The sequence below is a fragment of the Ammodytes marinus genome (assembly GCF_949987685.1).
Source record: "Ammodytes marinus genome assembly, chromosome: 3".
In the NCBI taxonomy this organism is placed as follows: domain Eukaryota; kingdom Metazoa; phylum Chordata; class Actinopteri; order Uranoscopiformes; family Ammodytidae; genus Ammodytes; species Ammodytes marinus.
Genome location: NC_137232.1, coordinates 15126071 through 15150046, shown reverse-complemented (window position 1 = coordinate 15150046; position 23976 = coordinate 15126071). Strand labels below are relative to the sequence as shown.

Sequence of the window (23976 nt, the reverse complement as noted above, 5' to 3'; positions counted from 1 at the left end):
ACTATAATCTCACGGTCTGAAAGGGTTTGGTTTGAATTGGGAGGCGGTTATTATGATGATAATTTTCTTCAAAAGCAAAACAGACGCAAGTGGTAATAACATGTTCACTGATGCTTCTGAAGGTGACAAACAGCCGCCCTGTGTGCTGTGCCTCTAAAATCTACTTACATGGTCCGGGTTCCGGTCATTCCCAGACAGTGCCGCCGTGCGTAAAGACATTGTTGTGTCCCTGAGATCACTTTGTCCTCCAAGAGAAAATGAAGCAGAAGTGGGCTGAGGGTTTGTGTAGTTAAAAAAAACACCCAGTCAGTCACACCAGGATCTGTGTTTCAAGGGGGGAAAACCTCACTTCTTCTCATACAATCCTCATTGTCAGAGTCCATGAAGGCATCACCAAGACAGTGATCCAGCTTAAAAATGAAGGTTTGAAAAGAATATATGTATTTAAAAAATGAAAAAACTAAATCCACCTCATGTCTGTCTGGTGAGAAGAGAAGAAGACAAAAAGCAGCCCAGACTGATGGAACCCCCCCTCCCTCCCCACGTAGCTTTTCACTTTCCCCCCCCCAATCCTTTCCAGACGCTACCGTACCATGTCGGTGGACACCGGGCTACTGGCGTCGGTAATAAAATTTAATGAAAAATCACTGCTTTAGGCCTACTTCCTTATGCATCCTCTTCTGGCGACATCCAAAAGAAACCATAACCACACCAGCTGAGGGAAAATTAAAAGGAGAAAACAACGGCGGATGTGCAGCCTCCCTCCAGTCAGTCTCCAGTTCTTCCTCTCGGGCCAGTCCGCCCCTCAGCGCCTCTCCTTCGGCCTGGGTGCGCGTGGTTTGTCGGTGTAAGAAAAGTCTCCGTCGGAACACAAAGATGTGTCATAACATTTGTTTGTTTTTTTGTTACCGTAAAGGGAGACGAAAGAAACTGAATCCCCCTCCTTCCTCTACCACCTCCCGAAAAAAACCGGTGACAAGAGAAAAGAGGGAGGGAGGGACGTCAGCGCTAATAGCAGGCAGGGTTCTGCTCGCTGCGTCGATGCCCGCGCACGCGCACAAACACACGATTGTGCTGCCTTCAGGTACTGCTCATGAAAATATGTCGTCCGAGGATCCTTGGGACAAACTGACCCTTTTAGTTGTGAATTAAAGTCCAAATTAAATGATGGATGACTTAATGTTTGCACAATTTAATCATAAAAAATAAATAGGATCATAGGAAACTGTTTTAATCATAAAAACTCTTGAATTGCAATAACATTGTCTTTCTTTCTCCTGAAATGTCACTACCGCCTCCTGGTGGCTAAAACGTATTAAACACGAGAGACAAAAAAATAAAAAATCTCAATTTGACAGTGCATGTTCGGTCGATAAATCAATCTAATGCTCCTGTTTTTGTTGCTGTAGTGTGTGTGAGTTTGTTTTTGTGAGAGACATTTTGTTCTCAGAAGTTTGTTGGAGACCATGAGGCTACAAGAGAATAGATTCAGATTCATTCAACTTCAAGTTTCAAGGCAACAAAATACCATGCAGAAAAAGAACTTGTTTAAGATTCGTTTTCATCATTTGGATAACTTACTTTCTCTCACTTCTCATAACAAATGGAGAGGACAGTCAACTTAATTATTATTTCAGACAGTCCATTGGTTCACCTATTTTGAACCCTTGTTTACTTATTTAACTGTTACTTATTTTCTATATATTGTTCATTACTTTATTTCCCTTTTTACTTCCTCTGCTGCGCAATTCCCTATGTGTTGCTGTAACAATGGACATTTCCAGATATGCATATTGATGTGGTAAAGTGAATGTAATGAAGTGAAGTGTAATGCAATTGTGCCTTTTTCATGAGCGAACAACTTCAAATTATCCTACAAAGGTAGCCTAGAATTGTTAAATCATTTTTATTTCAGGATTTATTTTCCTTCACTTGTGACCTGTAAAATGCATAAAAGCCAGTAGTTTGTCTTTGACATGAGGCTGTGACACAAAGAGAAAAGACTAATTATACTCTACTAGTATATACTAATATTAATTCTGATTTGAGTGTATCTCTGACTTGTTCTACCCATGACTAAATTAATAATGAAGACTTACCTGGACAGATCTGGACCTGTTGGAGCGAACCCAGGGCCTCATGCTTCCTTCGCAGCCCTACTTTCCACTTATGGCTGATACGTTCAGTGTCCTGAACGCTGGAAGACTTAGAGGCTAATGTTGGAACAAGCATGTGAGCAACACACTCACGCAGAGTCACTGTAATCCCCTTTGGAGAACAGTGGCAGAGACACACAGAGTACTAGCAGGAGAGAATCGATGCTGGAAAGAGAACACAGAACAGCAGTCCATATTCCAATGGATTGCAGAGCCTGAACTGAACACAGCGGCATCATTAGCATCACCATCCGGTCAGCTGTGTATAAACCAATTAGACAGAAAAAACAAAAACACACTGGATGTGGAATTGTCAATATGTGTGATGGGCTATGGAAAAGGGAGAGAGGGTGTATGTGTGTGTGTGTGTGTGTGTGTGTGTGTGTGTGTGTGTGTGTGTGTGTGTGTGTGTGTGTGTGTGTGTGTGTGTGTGTGTGTCTGTCTGTCTGTCTGTTCAGTAGCTAGTGATTTGTTCTGCTCTCAGCACGTCAGCAGGGATTGATCTGCCCAGTGGCTCATGCTGAACCTGCGGACCTCTACACACACATGACCACACACACAAACATTCATATTTGTGTATTGGATACTTGTGAGGACCTTTATTGGCATGATGTATTCCCTATAACTAGAGTAACCACAACTACATGCCTCACCGCTACTTTACTTTAAAAACCAGGACTTGATCTTCAAACGGCCCTTTTTGAAGCAAACCTGTCCAAATTATGTTTTCCTTTACAGTCTGTGGCGATATCAATTTGCAGCACCATTTAAACAGCAGCCAACCCCAAAGTGACTTACCAGATGCAACAGTGCAACTGTCCTCAGGCTGGAATATGACGGCTCATCTTAGCTAAGTGGTTTATCTGTTCAAGTGTCAAAACACTGGATCTCTAAAAGCTGAGGCCTATCTGCATTGGGAGCTATTCACTGTTCAACATGAACCTTAAAAAAAACAGGTAACACTTTACAACAAGGGACACAAAAAGTGAGAAGTTACTGAGGAACAAATGGTAAGTTAATGAGTAGGTACTGAGAGAATGTTATTCAAGCACCATTGATTAGTTACTGTAACAGACAAGGAGTTACTGTGTTAATGAAGCAGGTAATGATAGGTTAGTGAGTAGGTACTGAGAAACTGATTCAAGTACTGTTTAGTTACTGGTAAACAGAGTGGGAGATACTGTATTAATGAACCATTAGTTAATAGTAAGTAAATGAGTAGGTACTGATTCACTAACGGTACGTTAATGGTCAAGTAAGCATTTGTTAATGATTATGATGCATTACTTTACTTGAAGGTAAGATAGCTTTTTTTAACAGACCCCGTAGTCATTTTAATAAAGGCCACTACCAAATGTTTGACAAAACATTAAAGTGTAAAAATCCTCTGTAACTTGTATGCTTTATAAGGTGCAAAGTACTGGTAAGCAAGGCAATCTTCCTAAGTTCGGTATTTACCGAAGTTGTCATGAAATCTGGTTCGGGGTATTTCCCTAAAAAATAACTGAGTCTGTATTTCCAGCATATTCCTTATTGAGTATTGATTTCTTTAGAAGAAGAAACTTAAAGATGAACAAATTAATGTGGGTTGTCAGTGTGCAGTCGGGATTTTTCAGTCTATCCATGAGACAGTTATGAGACGCCTTTGTAGACAGACGAGGACTACATTGGTTAGACCAAACTCTCGCTCTTCATAACCACACCTTCCTCTGCAACGAAGCAGAGCAGCCTCGACAGACAATTATAAAGACAGTCTGCAATCTCAGCTCTCGGTCAAAACATCCTGCAACTAAACAGCTTTGAGCACTGCGTCTTTATCAGTGGTAAGTTTTAATTTACAATGCAGTTTAAAATGTTCTAGTGAAATAGAGTAACACTTGAAAATTATTTAACGAATAGACAATTATACACACCTATATCTCATTTGACCAGAATCAACGCTATTCATTTTGAAGCTATTTAAAGTATAATTTATAATGTTTTATATAATCAGGGTCTTCAAAAGTGGTTAAATTAATCCATTATAGAAAAATAAATTCTTCTAGAATAACTTATCATACTATCTATTTACAGTAACTATCATCAATCAATGTATTACTTTTATTTTATTAATTCAGACGTAGAAGGTTTTTCTCTCTTTTCGTCTTACTAAACTGAGGCCTTCAGGAATACAACATCCAGAATGGAAAAATGTAAATGCATTTAGAAAGCATATTGGGACAAACACTGTAAAAATACTTCTTCTGATTAGATAAGTTGTATGGGGAAATTTTTTAAATTTTAATTCAGTTATACCTAATTTACAATTTCAGCTCTCATTCTTCAAACACAGCAATCTTGTAAACAATAGTTTTAATTATGTACAATTTATGGAGTGTGTAAATCCTAAATTAAAACATGTGTTACTGATTCAACTTTCCCATGCTTGTTTTCCACAACCCAGACTGTATGAGCCGAACATGGTGGCTGCCTTCACTCTGACCTCATTGACCCTCTTGGTGTGGGCGTCTAACCTCTGCCCCGCAACCTGCCAATGTTCCCACAACCTGACCACTACTGAATGTCAGAATAAAGGGCTGAAGCAGATCCCAGAGCTGCCAGAGGCCACACAGCAGCTGTACGTCTCATACAACGAGATTCAGGAAATACCAAGCCGTGGGCTGGAGAATCTGCAGGTATGAAACACTACGGATTAAAACATGCAGTTTGTGGCCTGATGGTTAGAAACTCCTGCAGCGGGAAAGTCCCGGGTTCAATTTTCATGTCTTCAAGTGTCTGTGTATTGGTGGTTTCCTAACAGTTACAGTGACTAATTGAACTTTTAATTCAGAACCATATTGGTGGTTTCTAATGGTTTGACATAAAATAGAGAACGTGTGTACTTCATCCTCCCACTATTTTTACCAAGCAGGCTTTAAGAATTTTCACATTTGTAACAAACTCTCTTATTGGTCAGTGAACTGCACAAGCCTCATAGCCTGGCTAGCTGGATATCTATTGTTTGTTTCCAGCTGTTCAATGTTGTACCGGTTTGGCATGCCACTTGAAGGTATGACATGTAAAATCAATCAATCATTAATATGAAGGTTTTTTGGAATGATGTTTCAAAAAATAATAATAACAAAGATGGTTTATGATTATTTCTCCTTCCTGGACACTCTGTAGGTCCTGGACCTGACTAAGAATCAGCTGAATGTGCATTTGTCCCACAACCCAGTTTGGCCCAATATGCCAAAGTTGTTGAAACTCCTTCTACGCGACAATGGCCTGAGGTCCCTGCACCGCGGCCAGTTCCTAAACTGCCCAGGTCTCACCTTCCTGGACCTGAGTGTGAACCAGATCGAACATCTACCAATCGGATTCCTCCGTGGATTGTCTAATCTGAAGACACTGTTTCTGAGCTTCAACCAGATTCAAATGTTACAGGTTGGCGGATTGGACGGAGCTTTGGCCCTCTCTAACCTCCATCTTACCCGTAACAATATCACAACGATAGAAGAAGGTGTGTTCATGAACTCCATTGTGTTGGAAAAGCTGGATTTGTCAAGAAACAGACTCACAGGTCTAGATGAAGCAAGTTTCAGAGGAGTAAAAGACCTTAGACACCTTGATCTGACTGGCAACATGCTGGTCACTGTTCCAGCTGAGGCGTTGAGGGGTTTGAATCGCCTTGAGAGTCTGTCTCTACGTATGAACCAGATCAACAGTCTTCCAGAGGATTGCTTTTCCCTGCTAAGTCAGTTGGTTCATCTAGATTTGAGCAACAACAAGCTTACCACTCTGCTCCAGGGATCACTGAGGGGTTTGACCAAGCTGACCGAGCTAGACCTCAATCACAACTTCATAGATTCTCTTCCCTCAAATGTCTTCAACGACCTTATAAGCCTTAAGTTACTTGATTTGTACATGAACCGACTAGCGTCTCTTCCTCTGGGCGTATTCAGTAACTTGAACAACCTTGGAGAGCTGCAGCTGGACAGCAATACAATCTCTGCCATACCAGAGGGCGTGTTTGATTCGCTGTCCGCACTCAGCGATCTTCATCTGTCCAACAACCACATTGTGGAGCTCCACCCGGCTCTGTTCGCCAAGCTCAAGTCCCTACAGACCCTGTACCTGGATAACAACGCTCTGAAGCACCTTCCCAAAGGCCTGTTGCACAAGATGAGGCACATCAAGGAGATACACTTCCATGACAACCACATCCGGTCTCTACATCACTCGGTCTTCCACGATTTGCCAAGACTTCATTCACTGAGCCTCTCTCGCAACTATGTCTCCATTCTACACCCGGAGCAGTTCAGGGACCTTATCGGTTTAAAGGAGTTAAATCAAGATGAAAACCACATAGACAGCCTCCCCACAAGCCTGTTCACAAATCTAACACATCTTAGAACATTGGATCTGGACAATAACCGTATCCCAGAGCTGTCTCCTGATACCTTTGTTGGGTTGACCGGCCTTAAGGAGCTCAAGTTGAGCTACAATCAGCTCCATGACATCCCTTTCAACACCTTTGATCTCCTCCATAACCTCCGCAAGCTTCTGCTAAAGAACAACAGCCTAAAGAGTTTGCACCCACAGCTCTTTGCCAAGCTTTCAAAGCTAACAGAACTCAACTTGAATGGAAACAAGTTGAATCGCCTGCCACCTGATGTATTTAAAGGACTTACAAATCTCCAGAAATTGAGTTTGAAGTCCAACCAGCTAAGAGCAATCGAGAATGGGACCCTGGAGCCTCTAAAAATGCTTAGCACTGTCTATCTGTCAGGTAACTGGTGGGAATGCACCTGTCCACATATTCCCTACATCAGTAACTGGGTCAAGACACATAAAGAAAAGCTTGGAGACGAGCCCACCTGCTTCTCCTCAGCTCTGACTCCCCTGTTGTCACAAGAGGCCTGCGTGACAAGTGCTGCAAGTGGCTCATCAACTTCATTTCCTCTACAAATGCTGACTCTGCTGCTCACCATTTCTCTCACAGCTGTCAGACCACTGTGACATCCTCAGTGGTTTAGTGCTTCCTGCCTTTGCTTTTCATTTATGCTATTGTTTTTTTAGTATTTGCCCCCCTGTGTCTGTCTGTCAATGTATCTGTAAATCCAATTAATTCAAGTAAACTTTGCATTTGAATGTTGTATGTGATCAATGTCACATTTCCCTTGTGACCCACCCACATAATAAGAGTAGTCTGACTGTGATGATGGTTGAGCCTGTCTTCATTAATAAAGTTACAATTATCATGATGAAAGATGAGAGTTGATGAGTGTTGGTGTGGCTTCCATTTGATTTATGCAAGTCAATAAAATAAAAATAAAACCCACAAGATTTGATTTCCCTGTTTATCAGTTTGGCTCACAGTCACAATGTTGATATATGCTGTACACCCCACAAGAGAAGTTCCAGATGAAAGAGGCAACTTTGTTTTCTGAAACTCAGCTGAGATCATCATCTGTACAAAGTTGGGAGAAAGGTTAGCACTCCTCCTTAGTTAGTTAAACCATTATATATAACAGTCTTACAACTTAAATAGGGTTGTTTGAAATGCATTAAAAATAGCTGCACACAACTCACACTTTTACAGTCTTAGATTTAGCAGTTTATCAGTAATTAAAATGTATTGTAGACTTTTAAAATCTACCTGCCACATTGGCCACAGGGTCAAAAAAAGTTTTAGATCCTATGTATGAGAGATTTATTGGGTTTGCTTGTGGTACAAAAGTAGAAAAATGCACATCAACTCTTCTCATACTCTTGACAGAAAGAAGGTTCATTTAAAGGGAGACTTTTAGTGTTTTGACAAGCTTACACAGTTGATATTAAATCAGGAGTATGTTCATGTAACTATTGTGTTAAGAAATCAATCTCTTTCTGCTTTTCATTGTCTTAACAAGCGCAGAATCATTTTCACGGCAAAAGTCATTCCTCAATAGGCCCAGGCCGTCTGCTGTGCTGCCAGGGGCAGGGGTCTTATCTCATCACAGTTTATCTTCAGACGTAGAAACACTTGTGGTCCTTAAGGTTCCTCACGTAGGCGAAACTCTTGCCACACTTGTCACACATGAAGGGCTTCTCTCCTGTGTGTATCTGCTGGTGGGCCTTCAGGCTGTTGCCCTGGTTGAAGCTGCGTCCGCATATGTCACAGCTGAACGGCTTCTCCCCCGTGTGGATACGCTGGTGTCGGTTCAGGTTGCCTATGTTGCCGAAACATTTTCCACATGTGTCGCAGCTGAACGGCTTTTCTCCCGTGTGGATCACCTATGGAGAGGAAGGTAAAAGAAAAAAATTTAACTGAATCCTTTTTCAAATTTAGGACATACCATTTTAAATTCCGGCAAAAAGATTTCCACCTCAAGCTTGTTCAAGTGTTCCCAGTCAATTTCTTAAAACTCTCTTTGTTGTGATGATGACATAGTGAACAGAATATTTATTTTATAGTAGTTATGCATTTTATTTTGGTTGTATTGGTATCGCATCTAAACTCTAGATTTGTTCAGATTAAGGTAGAATGAGTTCAGGGCAAATAGGTATTCAAATATATCAATACATTTTTCACTTGACACTTTTATTGAACCTGTTCTTGCCTTAAACAATACTCAACGAACGCAAACTTACCATGTGTGTTTTGAGGCTGCTGTTCTGCGTGAACGTGCGACCGCAGATTTCACAGCCGAAGGGCTTCTCCCCGCTGTGCGTCTTCATGTGAGTCTTCAGGTAACTGGAGGTCTTGAAGCCTTTCCCACAGAGGCTGCAGGTGTGAGGCCGGTCCACCGTGTGGTGCTGCTGGTGAGAGCGCAGGTCAGTGATGGAGCTGAGCCGACTGCCACAGAGCACACACGTACACGGGATAGACGCTGCGTGTGTCTGCAGGTGTTTACGGAGCGAGTTCACACAGGCCACCGTAGTGCCGCACGCTACACACGCCAGAGAGGTCTCCCCTGAGTGACAGGTCTGATGCATCTTCAAGGCGCTCTTCTGGATGAAACATTTGCCACAGGTCTCACAGCTGAAGGGACGCTCGCCGCTGTGGATCCGCTGGTGGCCCTTCAGAGTGTCGCCCTGGTTGAAACTCTTGCCGCACGTTTCACACCTGTAGGGCTTTTCCCCCGTGTGAATGCGCATGTGGCGCTGCAGATTGCCTTGTAATGAGAAGCTTTTGAGGCAGTACCGGCAGTTATAGGCCCGCTCCCCTGTGTGCACCTTCTGATGTATCCTCAGGCCATGGGATCGGTAGAAGCTCTTACCGCACTGTTCACAGCGGAACGGCTTCACCTCGGCGTGGAGACGCTGGTGGTTCCTCATCAGTCGCTTCATGGTGAAACCCTTCCCACAGACATCACAGGTGTGTGGTCTCTCACCTGTAAACGGGAGCAACGAGTGATGTAAGGGGAACAGAATATGGCATTATACAGACATAAAAGGAAATAAATATTTTAAATCAAATGAAGAGATGTAATATGAAATGGTCTTTCACATTTGGCTAATGATGCTGTGTCTACTGGATGTCTAAATATGTTTCCCCATGTATGTTTGTATGGATGTTTTGACTGACATAGGCCATGAAGCTGAAAATTCACCTGTGTGTAGCATCATGTGTGCATCGAGGCTGCTCTGTAATGCAAAGCCTCGGCCGCACTGAGAGCACTGTAGAGGTTTCTCTGCGTTTGCCCCGTGCAAGGCCATGTGCGCCTTGAGCTGCAGCAGCTTGGTGAAGGTTTTCTTGCAGAGTTTGCAGCTCAGAGGCTGTTTCTGAGATTTGGGCTTCACAACACGTTTAGGTCTGGGGGTGAATCCTGGGTCACCATCATCCTGATCTTCTGGCTCAAACTTACACAATAAAAAATATTACAAATAGTTAGTTAATTAATTTATACTAACCCACTTTGTTTTTTTTGTTGACAAATGGTCATGTTGGGGTGATGCTATTCCCAACAAACACTAGACAAAAGGCAGCCATTCCATTAACAGGTGTACTTCATCACTTTATGAATCATGAAAAGATCATGGATGTATCTAAAATGCTTCAGATAATAAACATGTAACCTGGTAGTCTGGGTCGTCACCGTCGTCCTGTGCCGGGTTTTCGTTGTTCTGAACTGAATCGACAGACGCCTGGTCAGCGATCACCACCAATGCTTCCTCCTTTATTATCACAGATTGGATTTGATCCTGTGAACAAAGTAAACAGTGTTTAAAACACATACGGTGTAACACATACGGTGTAGGTGTGCCTTTATGGTTTAGTCCAGGCCCCTTGATTGTATGCTGCAGCACAGAGCTGTATTTTGTGCTCTGAATTTTGAGGCAACAGTGACTTCTACCCCATCAAACTCATCCACAGACTTTTGGTCGAGGAGTTTACCAATGTAATAATAAAAAAATTCATTCTTTGACATCCGATATTTTAGTTTGTCCGATATTTTAAACTTTGTTTAAGTTTGTTAAAAGTCATAATGGAGAGTGAGGAAAATACAGGAGGAGAGCGTGTATAAAACCCAGTTCAACTCTCAAAACAAGACACAGATCATCTACACTAGACACAACAGGATTTTACCTCATAATCTCGGCCTTTCCACAGGTGAACTATAGGTGATCTCTGCACTCCAGCATCACGGACAACCACAACTGTAAAAAAAAAAAACTGACAATCAGTATTTTTGTTAGACTGTCTACTATTGTAAATTTGTGCAGAAAAAAACCCGATAAACAAAGTTCAATAAAAAAGAAAAGAAAATCGTACTTATCATACAAAGCGTTACATTCCACAACTACGGCACTTACCTGATTTATGCAAACAAATAAAAAGGTTGATTGCCATTTCTGTAAACATTTGTATATAAACGTAAGACAGAGAGGATAAACTCTTCACCTCTGCGACTCTTCCTGGCTGAGCGCTGGCTCTGGACCGGAGCTTTACTTGCATCGTCACCGCCCGTCGTCACCACGGTAACCTCCATCTGGCCTCCACTGCCCTCCAGTGCTTCCTTCAGCCCCATCCGAAGGTCCGCCATCTCTGCAGCACCCTGAGAAGCCTTGACAACAAAAAGATATCAACGCTTTTTAAGTAGAAATCATGACAAAGGCAGAGTTCTGAGATTGTGTCGTTTTCTGGGTGAAGCCTGGTTAAGTGAAAATCTACCTCGTGCCATTTACAGCTATGTTAGAAACTTCTCATCGTTATTTCTGGTCAACAAACGTGAATTAGAAAGTCACTTCAGCATCAAGAAAACATGCTGTAATAATAGACTGATGTTATGATAAGGACAGAGTTGATGATAGTAACAGTAACAGATAAGATGGATTTTCAAAACCCAGTGAAGTGACGTACCTCTAACCGCAGCATGGAGGAACATTCTTGGAAAAGCTGGCAGATCTTCTCCACGGCTTCTCGGGCCTGAGACGTCATGAAGATGTTGAACTGGGTCACCTGACGGGAACAAAGGGACGGGTCAGAGTGAAGCAAAGGGTGAACAATTATTACATGGTTTCAGATAACCAGGGAGACTAGGCCTAATATGTGAAAGGAGCAAGAGCTTAATAATGCTGAAATACATTTTAGAAGAAAGGACATGGTTTAATAACATAGGCTTATCATATGTGTATAAGTATTTGCAGTTTCTGCTCATTTAAACTACTTCAATACTGCCCTATTGTATTGCTATGGTTAGCCTACGAGTTAATATGCAGATTCAGATGAATGTATAACCAAATAAGTAATAATCACCAAATAAATAATGATGCATTATCATATGATCAGATTTATATAAAGTAATAAGGATTAGCTGATGAACACAAAAGTCCATTAATAATTAAAAAACAGTGATATAAACATTCTGAGTTCCTTTACTTTGTGGTCTGGCAGGTATATTTTTAGGATAATACTTTCATTTAAAATGTGAAAGTTTGAATGCAGGACTTGTATTTGTAATGGAGTATTTTTACGCTGTAGCCTAGTATAGTGCTACTTTATTTGAGTCAAAATATTTGATTACTTATGCAATTGATAAAGGTTCACAGGCGCAATGGAGATAGACAAGACATACAGATAAACGTTTAGATATGACCCATATGACAAACAGAAATATTATATAGGCCTATATAAAAAACAACTGGACAATAAAATAAAATAATTAATTTAACTTCTATGCAACATAGGCCCTATTACTAATGTGTAGGCCTAATAAAGACAAGTTGCTATGTATATTCTCTTGGCACATCGGCTGCATTTTAACTCCACTACCATGCTGATCATAGCAGCTCTAACTGTGAATTGATATTTGATTACTGATCAGGATCAATAAGTGACAGTCTAACAACCTGTAGCTATCACGTCTGTAGACGTACAGCAGATAGATAGGCCGGGGCCTGCTGCTGTACCAGGCAAAATGGCGATCACAGATGGCTTCTTCTGGATTGTTGTGATACCTTCGTCAACTAAACCCACGTGTAGAAGTTTATTTTAGCCTGATTTCACCTAGCAGTTAACTATTTTAAGTTTAGTTGTTGAAAGTTACCTAGCAACAAGCTAGCTCATCTATTTCTATGATCAGCTGGTTGTTTAACGGCAGCCTCAAAACACACACGCGAGGATGTAAGGTTATAAACACATACACACACACACGAGGCTGTAACCTCAAACACACGTATGACTCCTTCTCCTACCTTCTCGTCCCGTGTGCTTCCACATGAAGAAACTTCGGTTGTTAAATCGGAGCCACCGATAACTTGGCTCATTTCTGTCACAGTTGCGCTCACCATTATCTCCAAAATGGCGCCTACTTGCGCCTCCATATCCGACATTCTGACAAACTATTAATGTAAACTATACATGTTTTTCTTTTATAATTGTCTGATTGGGAAAACAACTGCAGTTGGTTCCTCAATATTGGGTTTATGGAGAATAAAAAAACTCGACCCAGTCACAACCGGATACCATCTTCTTCTTCCCAGTTCAAGTAGCCTACTTCAAAATAAAAGCATGCATACCGGTGGAGCACCTTTTATATACAGTACTATCTATGTGGAGCACTCATCAGTAGGCAACATAACCAACACCACTCTTTCACTATAAATGGCAACGGTATCAACCATAGATATATAGAACACTATATGTATCAATGCTCTATATGGTATCAACAGCCATCCCCCCCGCCCCAGCTACCATTGAAGTCCTCATAAACATATGGTTAAGATTTTCTTTATTTTTATTTTTTCACTCGTTAATTATGCCTTTCTATAAATCCACACCCACCTAAAATGGTATCAGAAATTACAAAGACATAATTTGGCAATTTTGTACTTCACATTTCAAGAAACAATTTTATAAAAAGAAGCACATCAGAAATCGCTTACCAAGAAAACATTTTATTAAGACAAAATGTATCCGATGTGTAACTCAAGTAATTTGGAAAACAATTCCGGTTTCTTAATATATTTCAGAACTCAAGGAATAACTATCAACCACGAGTAAATCTCTTAAAGGCCTACTTCACCGGTTTGAATATGAAGGTGTATTGAATTCTGAGATCCTATGTAGTATAAATGTGCGAACATTTTTTAAATCGGTTCATCCTAGCCTGAGAAAAGGCAGAAGGAGTGTTTTTTTTAACCCTATATTTCTCTTTCTCGTGACATCACAGAAAGAGAAATATAGGGTTAAAAAAAACTTACTTTGTAAATATTACTGTGATGTCTTTTACTGTGACATCACAGTAATATTTACAAAGCTTTGAGAATTTTAGGTTATTCGTCAATTTGTGTATGGTCTATAAAATTTTAAATGGTTTGGCCCCACAGTCATTATGTGTTTTTGTCCACGCTCGCTCGTCAAATTCCATCAGATCCACTAGAATATCCTCCATACGAGATTGTACCATACCATTTCGCCGCACTGTAGCGGGGCAATCTGCTTTTTCTGTAAGAGCCACAAACCAGACGCCGTAAGGGGCAGTAGCTCTCTCAGAGTCTTCAAATCTAACCTAAAAAATCTGTTAAAAGCTGCTCAGCTCTGCAACCACTAATTTGGTCCTTAGACTTGTTTTTGTGTGTGTGGGCGTGGGTGGGATGAGGAAGGTGGGGGGAGTTGCACGCAGACGTGCGTAGCCATGTAGTTGTGGTGTTTTATCCCTGTATACTAATAATCTGTCTTGTTACTGTGTTGTATTTTTGTGACCTGCCAAGGGACTACAGATGCAAATTAGCTTAAAGCTATAATCTGGTATAGTGCATCAAATGGCAACATTTATGTTCTAACTGTACATTGTCCCTTTTAAATAAAGATTTAGAAAAAAAAAAAAAAAGTAAGTTTTTTTTAACCCTATATTTCTCTTTCTGTGATGTCACGAGAAAGAGAAATATAGGGTTAAAAAAACACTCTTTCTGCCTTTTCTCAGGCTAGGATGAACCGATTTTAATTTTTTTTGCACATTTATACTACATAGGATCTCAGAATTCAATACACCTTCATATTCAAACCGGTGAAGTAGGCCTTTAATGTATTGCAATGTCGTAGCTGAATGAATACAATTGAAATCACTGCTACATCATCGTTATTATCCCAAAACTACTCAGGTTCAGGACGTAGTAGTGACTGTGCTCCCCAACATTTTCTGGTATTTCTCTGCACAGCTGTGTTTCTTGAGCAGCCTCGAATCTGAAAAGCCAAGTCCACAGGAGCTGCAGGAATACGGCCTCTCTCCCGTGTGCACCTGCATGTGAAACTTGACGTGTCCGAGCTGCCTGAACCTCACGCCACACACCTCACACTCGTACGGCTTCTCCCCCGTGTGGATCCTTAGGTGACGGAGGTAGTTTGTATAGATCCTGAAGGCCTTTCCGCACTGATCGCACTTATGTGGCTGCTCCCCAGAATGCTGCAGTTTGTGGGACTTGAGAGCCTGTTGGATGATGAACGTCTTCCCGCAAACGTCACAAGCGTAGGGCCGTTCTCCTGAGTGGATCCGCTGATGGTAGTCGAACGTGGCTTTGTAGAAAAACGACTTCTCGCACGTGTCGCAGTTGTATTGCATCTTGCCCGTGTGAATGAGCTCGTGTCTCTTGAGTGAAGTCGCCGTGTCGAATCCTTTGCGGCAGGTCTTGCAGCTGAACGGCGTAACGTCCACAGTGGTCCTGTCCCGTCGATAGATTACTCTGCGGTTGCCTAGCACTGGAGTTCGTCTTCTGATCACCTGCCCGTGGCGCTCTTGGTGACTTGATCGTTGGTGTTTTTGAAGTTGGCAGTTGTAGAGGAATGTCTTCCCGCATTGGTCACACATAAAGGACTTGGAGGCTCCGTGTAGAAGCATATGTGCTTTCAGCTTGTTGTCCTGGATAAAACTTTTCCCGCAGACTTTACATTTGAACGGTTTTTCGCCCGTGTGAATGCGAATGTGTCTCTTCAGGTTGTGTTGCAGTGTGAAACCCGCTCCGCACGTCTCACAGGTGAACATTTTGCCTCTGTGGACCGACTGGTGGGTGCGCAGCGATCTCCTCTTTGTAAACGCTTTGCCGCACTCCATACATTTGTAAGGATGCTCCCCGGTGTGGGTGCTTCTGTGGCACTGCAGCGTGAACGCGTACCTGAAGCTCTCCCCGCACTCCGAGCACTTGTGCGGCTTTTCGACGGTGTGAACAAGCTGGTGAGCGCGCAGGTTGTGTTTGGTTTTAAAGGCCTTGGCGCAGGTGGAGCAGACGAACGGCCTCGTGTCCGTGTGTACCAGCTGGTGAGTCTTAAGGTGCATTTTGGTTCGGAATGTTTTCTCGCAGAGCTGGCACTTGAAGGAAGCTAATTTCCTCTCCTGGTGCCGCAGCATGTGGTGCTCTAAGGTCGCGGTGTTCCTGAACTTCCGGGGACATTGGTCGCAGGCGAAAGGCCTCTGTTCTCTGTGAGTGTTCATGTGTTTCATCAGGTGAAACTGCCGGTTGAAACTTTTGTTACAGACGTCGCAGACAAATACTTTGGCTTTCCTACCGACTCCTGCTTCCTGTGTGTTTTGGCCGTCTGATTCTTTGGATACTATTGTTTTTGTCGTGGTACAATCGTCTGTGGCGTCTGGATGGGAGAGGAAAAGATAAAGACAGGTCCAAAATAACAGGGTTACAGTTTCAGAAGACACTGTCAACAATCACTTCTCATCAAATCTTTTACAGAATTAGTTTATGACAATTATATCATGATTTGAACATTGCATTAAAAATCTCACCTTGTCTTCTGGCGGGTGGGGAATCTGCTTCAGAATTCACATCTTTTGTTGTCTCTTCGACATCTGAACAAGGAAAAAGAATATACCACAATACAAACAAATTTTTTTTTTTTACTGTCTAGACTGTTTGGCCGGACTGTGAGGGCTTGACACGTATTGTGTAATAAGAACCAGAGCATAGCCTGCCTCATTTAAACCAAATTTCTGTAATGTTTATCAAACTTGAATGACTTGAAAATCTTTCCTTTGGATTGATAAATACGCCCAACTATTTTCAGATGCCTACTATCGTGCAGAAACTCACCAGCATTGTGTTCGCTGTGTGTCCCAGCAACAGCAGGCGATGGTTCTGTGACTGTGACGGCCCCCTCTCTTAATTTATCCGTCTTTTTCTTTAACGTCCCAAACGGCTTCAGGATGTAGATGAGTCCGCTCTGCTCAAACAGGACGGGGCAGCCGCTCAGCACGTTCTCTCTCCACGTGGTGGCGTTCTCAAAGCGTTCAGTCACAGTCTGCAGCTCACTCTGCAGACGTTCCACCGTGGCCTTCAGGCTCTGGTTTTGGTGGTGGAGCACTGAGGATAGCTGGGAGAATATGGCGTCCATCTTTCTTGTTGCCTCCCTTGCCAATGTCTCCATAACAACGTCAACATCTCGCTGTGAAAATTAAACAGATATTAAATGTATATGTACAGTGGACACAAGAATCGGATAATAGAACAACAATTCGTCCATGAAAATGGTTGATCTATTTACAATAAAGTGATGGGATTACTTTTGGAAGTTTTGTTAGAAAGTAAAAGGACTGCAGAAGGAAAAGCCATGTTATTATCAGATTGTTAACAGGCTACTGATGCATCATCGGTCTCCAGCCTTTTACTGTTGTAGCTGCTCACGGTAACCTGGTTTCAACTACTTTATATAAAGTTTTATGGTTTAATTCAGTGGTGACCAACCTGGGGGTTGAGTCTTCCAGAAAGGTCAAAATGAAATGTTATGGGTCGCGAGATGATTAATCTGGCAGGGAAGGAAAACAAATTTCTTCTGCTTTACACATTTTGACTTTAAATTTGGGGTATTTTTCTTAAATGTAATCTTGACTTATAAATGTAGATTTCATCGTGTAAGATAATAGTGATTTAAATTTAAATCATGCAAGAAATTTTGAGGAGAAATGTCTCTTTGGTGGAATTGAAAACTTACTGACATCTGAAATGTGACAACATTCATTGTAATATGCAAGTTTATTACCCCTTGTAGGTTATTTAACAGAAATGCTGCAAATTTCAGATGGGCTTTATCAGACCCGCTCCACTGACATGACATGCTTATGCTTTATGTCCCACAAGCCCGGTCTGAGCTGGGAAAGACAGCTTTTAGCTTCAGTGCACCTGACTCCTGGAACAACTTACAGCAACAAATTAAACTAAATACCTTCATATCCTTTAACCAATTCAAACAAACTATCTTAAATCTGACTAACTCTACCTGTAACTGTTTTAATTAGGCTATATTGTACCTTCACCCATTTAATTTTAATTGCTGCCACTCTTCACCACTATGTAAATGTTTCAATTGTTTTTTTTCTCTTCACCTGTTGTTGTGTATTTGATGTATTTGCATTGAATATTGTGTATGTATTGTTGTTTTTCCTTTGAATTTATTTGAACTCGACGTCATTGTAAATGAGGGTCACCCCTCAATTGGTCTCTCGAGGATAAATAAAAGTTAAATGAAAAAATGAAAATCTTTATCTGTAAATAACTAGTATCTTTAGTTGCCAGATAAATGCAGTAGACTCTTCTTTGGAATTATAACAGATGGAAATGTATCTAATTTGATAAGAAAGAAGGAAATAATTAAACAAATTCAAATGTATTCACGACAAAAAATATAGATTAGGTGAGTTGAACTTAACGTAAACAGTTTTCTACTCCATCCACATTTGCTACTCCATCCTTATCCCTGGATATCGGTTAACGCACCCTTTAGTTGACTAGGCGTCATTAATAGGCCTACTACAACACAAACAAAATCCGTTTAAAAACTCGAAATTACTAGTTACTTATATCTTTATGTCAATATCAAGCATATTAGGTAGCCAGTAGTCTATTTTTTCCACTCAGAACTTTATTTAGAGCATTTTAGCTAGCTAATGTTTGTGATGACCGCCATCTTTGTTTTGGTTGGCGTCGTGTGGTTCTATTCTCGCCATTCCGTGTGTCCAATCTCCTTCAAATACAGCGTCTCTGACCCGCACCATAACATCTCTAACTGGGGTGTTCCTTTATTTATATGTCCATGGGGTGTTCCCTCTTATAATAGGTCTATGGGGTGTTCGCGCCTCTTTTATGTAGAGTTGTATGGTCATCATTGATTTAAGGTTACGTCTGTCAAATATACCGTTGACTCACCTTACGACGTCTCATACTCTCCTTTGTGTCACTTTCTTCTTTAAAATGTCCGATTACATCCACAGCAGTCTTAATAGCTGTCACCATGATGGACTTTGTTTCGGAGGAAAAGGCTACATTTGATGACATTTTACCTTCAAAGTTAACCGCTGACTTTAATAACAGACAAACAGCAACAGAGTTAGCGCCATTGATTCCGGAAATGAAGGCAGCAGAAAAGTTATGAAAATCCTTCTTCAAAATAAAACCAAGAGTGTTTCTTCAATTGCAAATATTCTTTAATTGCAATAACAAACGAAAGAATGTATATACACACAGAGCCATATTACATCTAAAAGTACATTAGAAAGTCCAATTTTTTAGTTTGCAAACATCTAAATGGCATTCTATCGGATTATTGCGAACTCACAAAACATAAATTAAAAATACAGAAATCTTTCACACAAAAAAAAAGCCATTCAAAAATGAACTGAATCTTTTAATTAATATCAACTGGTTCAAGCATTTATCTTACATCTTATTTGGGGTTTCACATGTGTAACTTTGTTGTTTTTAAATTACCTTATTGTTTTAAAAAGGTAAACAGTAGTATCTGTGTTTGCAAAGTCTTTGAAAGCAGAGGCTACTGAAAAAACAAATAAAAAAGCCACAAACAAAGCCGCTAACCTTTACTTTGAATACTCAGAGTAGAGCTGCACAATTACTGATTTAATTACTTTTGATTCATCCCTTAACTGTAACATATCAGGAGTAATGCCGAGTGAGAGTTTATGCTGTTAACAAACTGCCAAAATAAAACACATCAGAATATAAACAATTATCCCTTTGCCACTGTGAGGTTATCACAAGTGAACGTTCATTTCTGCAACAACTAATATTTTCAAAACTTAAATAGATTCTCAATAGACTTGGCTAACTACCAGCCTTCCTCAACAGATAATAAAGATGAAACTAAAAGGCATTCTGCATCTTCTGTTCAGCTTAACAATATTTTAAGCACAAACGGCACCAAGCCTTGAGGGGTGGAACATTTAACAATAATTAAGTGATACAAATGTTAGTGATGAAATTGCATTTGAATTGATTAATTAAGTGGATGTGAAAAAATTGAATTTTTGTAATGTGAATGATAAATGTTGAATGGAAATGATAAAAACATGGTTCTGAATTTATCACATCAGGACTGTTTTAATCAGATCAACTTTAAAGTCATCAGATCACTTCATAATTGAATAGATTATTCATTTAACATTCAACACACTTGTACCACTCGATATATCCATTCACATGCAATTTCATCACCTCCATTTTTATATCTTAATATGTGTTACTTCCACCCCTCAGACCAACACACACTAGTAAATTCGTATATCCACAGCATCATATCCCCGGCGGGCCGTCACAGCTGTGCTTCTTGAGCTGCCTCGATTCAGAGAAGCCTCGGCCACACTGCTCACACGCGTACAGCTTCTGCCCGGTGTGCACCTGCATGTGAGACTTGAGCTGGTTGGACTGGTGGAACTTCTTCTCACAGTGCATACATTCAAACGGCTTCTCGCCCGTGTGGATCCGCATGTGTCGGTAGAAGTTTCCGTCCGTTCTGAAGGCCTTGCCGCACTGGTCGCATTTGTACGGCTTCTCCCCGGTGTGAATGCGCTCGTGCTGCTTCAGACTGCTGCCGTTGAAGAACCTCTTCCCGCACACCTCACACACGTAGGGCTTCTCCCCCGAGTGGCTCCTCTCGTGATGGCTGAAGGAATACTTGTTGTGGAAACCCTTGCCACATGTGCTGCAGTTGAACTCCTTGTCCTCACTGTGGCCTTTCTCGTGGAGTTTGAGTGAACACGCGGCGCTGAAACCTTTCAGACAGATTTTACAGCTGAACGGTTTGACCAGCAATGTGTTTCGCCTTCGAGTTTGGAAAGGCCTCTGCGTGCCGTCCGTTTCCTCGTTCCCGTCTACGTGAACGTACTTCTGATGTAATTGCAGCCTGTGGTTGAAGAGGAAGGTCTTACCGCACAAGTCACACATGAACGGTTTGCGGGCTCCGTGGACGAGCGAGTGGGACTTGAGCTTGTTGTTGTCGGCGAAGCTCTTGCCGCACTCTTCGCAGGTGAAGGGCTTTTCCCCGGTGTGAATGCGAAGGTGCCTCTTGAGGTTGTTGTTAAGACTGAATCTGGCTCCACATATGTGACAGGTGAACGGTTTCTCACCTGTGTGGACCACGTTGTGCCTCTTGAGTGCGGTGCCGGTCCGGTAAGACCTGTTGCAAATGTCGCATGTAAAGGGACTGACCCCTGTGTGTTTCCTCTTGTGCACTGTCAGCGAGTGGGCATATTTGAAGGACTCCTCGCACATTGTGCATTTGTATTTCTTAGTGTTTGAGTGAACCATCTGATGGAAGCGAAGGGTGTCTTTGCTCTTGAACTCCTTCCCACATGTGGTGCAGCTATACGGCCGCTCCTCAGAGTGAACGGCCATGTGACATTTCATCTGGACCGAGGTCTTGAAAGTCTTGTCACAATGCTGGCACTTTAACATTTCTTTCCACTTCGCGTGGCGTAAGAGATGGTTTTCCAGAGACGGCTTTATCCTGAAGGTTTTCCCGCACTGATCGCAGGCAAACGGCTTGGGTGGTCTTAACCCCTGGTGACGCTTGAGGTGATTTTGAAGCGTTGCCTCTTTCCGGTACGATCTTTTACACACAGTACAGGGGAAGGGCAAGGGGGCGTTACGTGCCTCGTGACGCACAAGGTGATTTTCCAGAGACTTCTTTTCCATGAAACTCTTGTCACACTGCTCACAGGGAAACGGCTGCTTGTGCACCTTTGCGTGTTTCTTCAAATCGGCCATCCGTAGAAAACTGGCGTCACAATGTTCACAGGAGAATCGCTTCACTGTCTGTGACCCGATCTTTTTAGGCAACCTGATTTTTTTCTCTGGAGTGCTTTTTTCAGTGGAGGCTGGATATGGAGAGAAAAGTGTACAAAATTAGTATTATTATTATTATTATTATTATATTATTATTATTTTAATATTTTACTTTGATAAGTATAGTGTTATGGTCACATTGAGTAAAAACAGTCAGAAATCAATCGTACCTTCTTCAGCCTTTAAAGTTGCTCTCCTGATTCTCCTTGTTCTTCCCTTAGCTGTCTCTTCCACAGATGTCTGTGATGCAAAACAAAATAATTTAGATAATAGTAATATTAAAATATCAAAACATCGCAATATAATGGCAATTTATAAGTTATTCGGCAAATAACATTTCAATCAGCGTTTATTGCATAAGCTGTTTACTGAAAAAAGAGAAAATCCAAAGGGATCCAACTTTGTCTGCCGATATTTATTAAATTCAATAAAATGTTACTGTTTTAATGAGGCTTTTTTATTCAATATTACTTTCTTTGCATACAAACTTTTCGATGGAAACATTCTAACAGTTGCCTTGCAGACACAGCTATATGTACAGAGTTTAACAACAAACAGCAAGAGGACATCAAACCTTTTCAGTGCCGGAGTCTGGACTGGGGGGGTCTTGAGGTGGGGACCCCGGGGAGGCTAACGGTATGAGTGTGAATGTTGTTCCAGTGGTTTCAGAGACTGCAGTCGACAGCGTTTGGGGCTGGACCAGGACTTGGCCTGAGCCCACCAGCAGCACCATGGGAGGGGGGCAGGCTGCTGGTTTAGGGAGGGACACAGTAGGGACAGTGATTCCAGCTGATACCAGAGGAAGGTTTGAGGTGGATTCCTGCGCAGCAGATTTCTGGTCTGTATGACTGGTGGAGACAGAGGATGCTGGTGCCTCTGTAATGTTATAAAAACAAAGAGTCACAAATTGTCACATCAACCCTCATCTCAATACATAAAGTTCAGATAAGAATACAATGTGCTTGTGTTTCTTTCTCTTTAAACGCTGCATGTATGGAGCAAATAACAGCACCTGTATTTATTCTGCACATGATCAATAAAGAAAACTTGACTGATTCAGTAAGAGATTGATTTGTTCATTGATTAGATATACTTTATTGTCCCAAAGGAAAATGTGTCTTGGGCTCTAAGCCACTGCATCACAAAACACACACTTGCCAGAATGCACCAACACACAGAACGTAATAAATAACATATGAACTTCTGTGACTCCCCCACTCCCCTCACCTATCACTGCCCCGTCCTGTAGCAGTGCTCCTTGGGTCTGGCTCGGCCCTGGTCCCGGTGTTTTGATACTGTTGAGCTCCTTCTCCAGCTCTTCCAGGTCTTTGCCGAGCTGACCGACCCGGGCCTCCAGCTCCTGCTCCAGCTGCCCCGCTTTCCGCTGTAGGACGTCCTCCAGCTGCTCCACTTGGGCCCGCAGCCCCTCATTCTCCTCAAACAGCTCAGAGGAAAATTCTGTGAACACTTTGTGGATCTGGACCACCAGACATTTCTCTATTTCCTGAATCTCGCGGGTCTTTGCCTCGTCCAACTCCGCGTTTGACGGAGTCTCCTTCGCGCAAACATCCCTGAAAACAGACACGGTCGCCTGGATCGCGACTTCCACTATCGACGCTACTTCGCTGCCGAACCTCGCCTCCATTTTCTCCGGTCAAACTACAAACTCATTCCGCTAGTTCAGATATCTTACGGTGTATTTTAAAAGCGTGAATAGTCACTTAAGTATGCCTTACTTTGTCTCAAAACACAACAAGTCTTTCTTCCGTGTAAACGTAATATTCAGCGTCCTACAAGCCAGCTGGTGCGTCCCCGAAAAGATTCCGTCTTGCACATCCGCTTCCGGTGTTACTTCAATATTTCAAAATAAAATTCCCAGACAACCCCACGTTTCTTCAAAGAAGAATAATTGGGTGATAGAGCTTTCTCGGTGGCCGCCCCCTCTTTGTGGAACTTCCAACCGCTTTCAACAAAAATCAAAGCAGCCCCCCACTTATTCTTCTTTCAAAATTGCCCTCAAAACCCACGTTACCCATGTTAAGCGACTTTCTGTGCTCAGAAAAGCACATAATATATTCTCACGTATTATTATTACTACTACCCTACTGCTATTATGTTTCTAAACATATGTTTATAGTAGAAATTGTTATTGAGAATAAGTTGTGCAGTAACAACCATATTAGGAATGTTTTGGACTGTACCATACCTTATTCATAATAAACATTAACAATATTAATTCCTGAAAAAAAAACTACAATATTTATACTTATACTCC

At 41.7% G+C, this 23976-nt stretch overlaps 5 protein-coding genes across 7 annotated transcripts in view; 1 reads left to right on the top strand and 4 right to left on the bottom strand.

Annotated features, from left to right (window-relative positions):
- mark4b (MAP/microtubule affinity-regulating kinase 4b) overlaps positions 1-952 on the bottom strand; it is a 52096-nt gene extending 51144 nt beyond the window's left edge. For 2 of the 3 annotated variants that reach the window (XM_080053847.1, XM_080053849.1), the window contains exon 1: positions 169-476. In XM_080053847.1, coding sequence (XP_079909973.1) covers positions 169-219 — 51 coding nt within the window. In that variant the 5' untranslated portion in view covers positions 220-476. Of the gene's footprint in view, positions 1-168; positions 477-662 lie in introns of those variants that run through there. The other variant, XM_080053848.1, reaches the window with a different exon arrangement.
- A 3784-nt stretch (positions 953-4736) lies between these two features.
- LOC307248340 (uncharacterized protein) lies at positions 4737-7157 on the top strand (the record flags this gene model as incomplete). Its single annotated transcript, XM_080024743.1, has 2 exons — positions 4737-4831; positions 5322-7157. Exon 2 carries the CDS (start codon positions 5385-5387, stop codon positions 7155-7157), a length of 1773 nt encoding a protein of 590 aa, XP_079880869.1. The 5' UTR covers positions 4737-4831; positions 5322-5384.
- Positions 7158-7514: 357 nt separating this feature from the next.
- Positions 7515-13069, bottom strand: LOC307271336 (uncharacterized protein). The gene is made up of 8 exons (XM_080053754.1): positions 12819-13069; positions 11485-11583; positions 11026-11188; positions 10711-10781; positions 10200-10325; positions 9734-9983; positions 8772-9514; positions 7515-8414 (listed from the first exon to the last, which is right to left on the bottom strand). The coding sequence occupies exons 1-8, from the start codon at positions 12954-12956 to the stop codon at positions 8148-8150; spliced, it is 1857 nt and encodes a 618-aa protein (XP_079909880.1). The 5' UTR covers positions 12957-13069; the 3' UTR covers positions 7515-8147.
- Positions 13070-14728: 1659 nt separating this feature from the next.
- On the bottom strand, positions 14729-16962 carry LOC307248339 (uncharacterized protein; the record flags this gene model as incomplete). The annotated part of the gene is made up of 3 exons (XM_080024742.1): positions 14729-16206; positions 16358-16420; positions 16662-16962. The coding sequence occupies 3 exons, from the start codon at positions 16960-16962 to the stop codon at positions 14729-14731; spliced, it is 1842 nt and encodes a 613-aa protein (XP_079880868.1).
- Positions 16963-19156: 2194 nt separating this feature from the next.
- On the bottom strand, positions 19157-23502 carry LOC307271505 (uncharacterized protein). Its single transcript, XM_080053989.1, has 4 exons — positions 22929-23502; positions 22276-22577; positions 21872-21941; positions 19157-21733 (listed from the first exon to the last, which is right to left on the bottom strand). The coding sequence occupies exons 1-4, from the start codon at positions 23344-23346 to the stop codon at positions 20151-20153; spliced, it is 2373 nt and encodes a 790-aa protein (XP_079910115.1). The 5' UTR covers positions 23347-23502; the 3' UTR covers positions 19157-20150.
- Between the last annotated feature and the right edge of the window lie 474 nt (positions 23503-23976).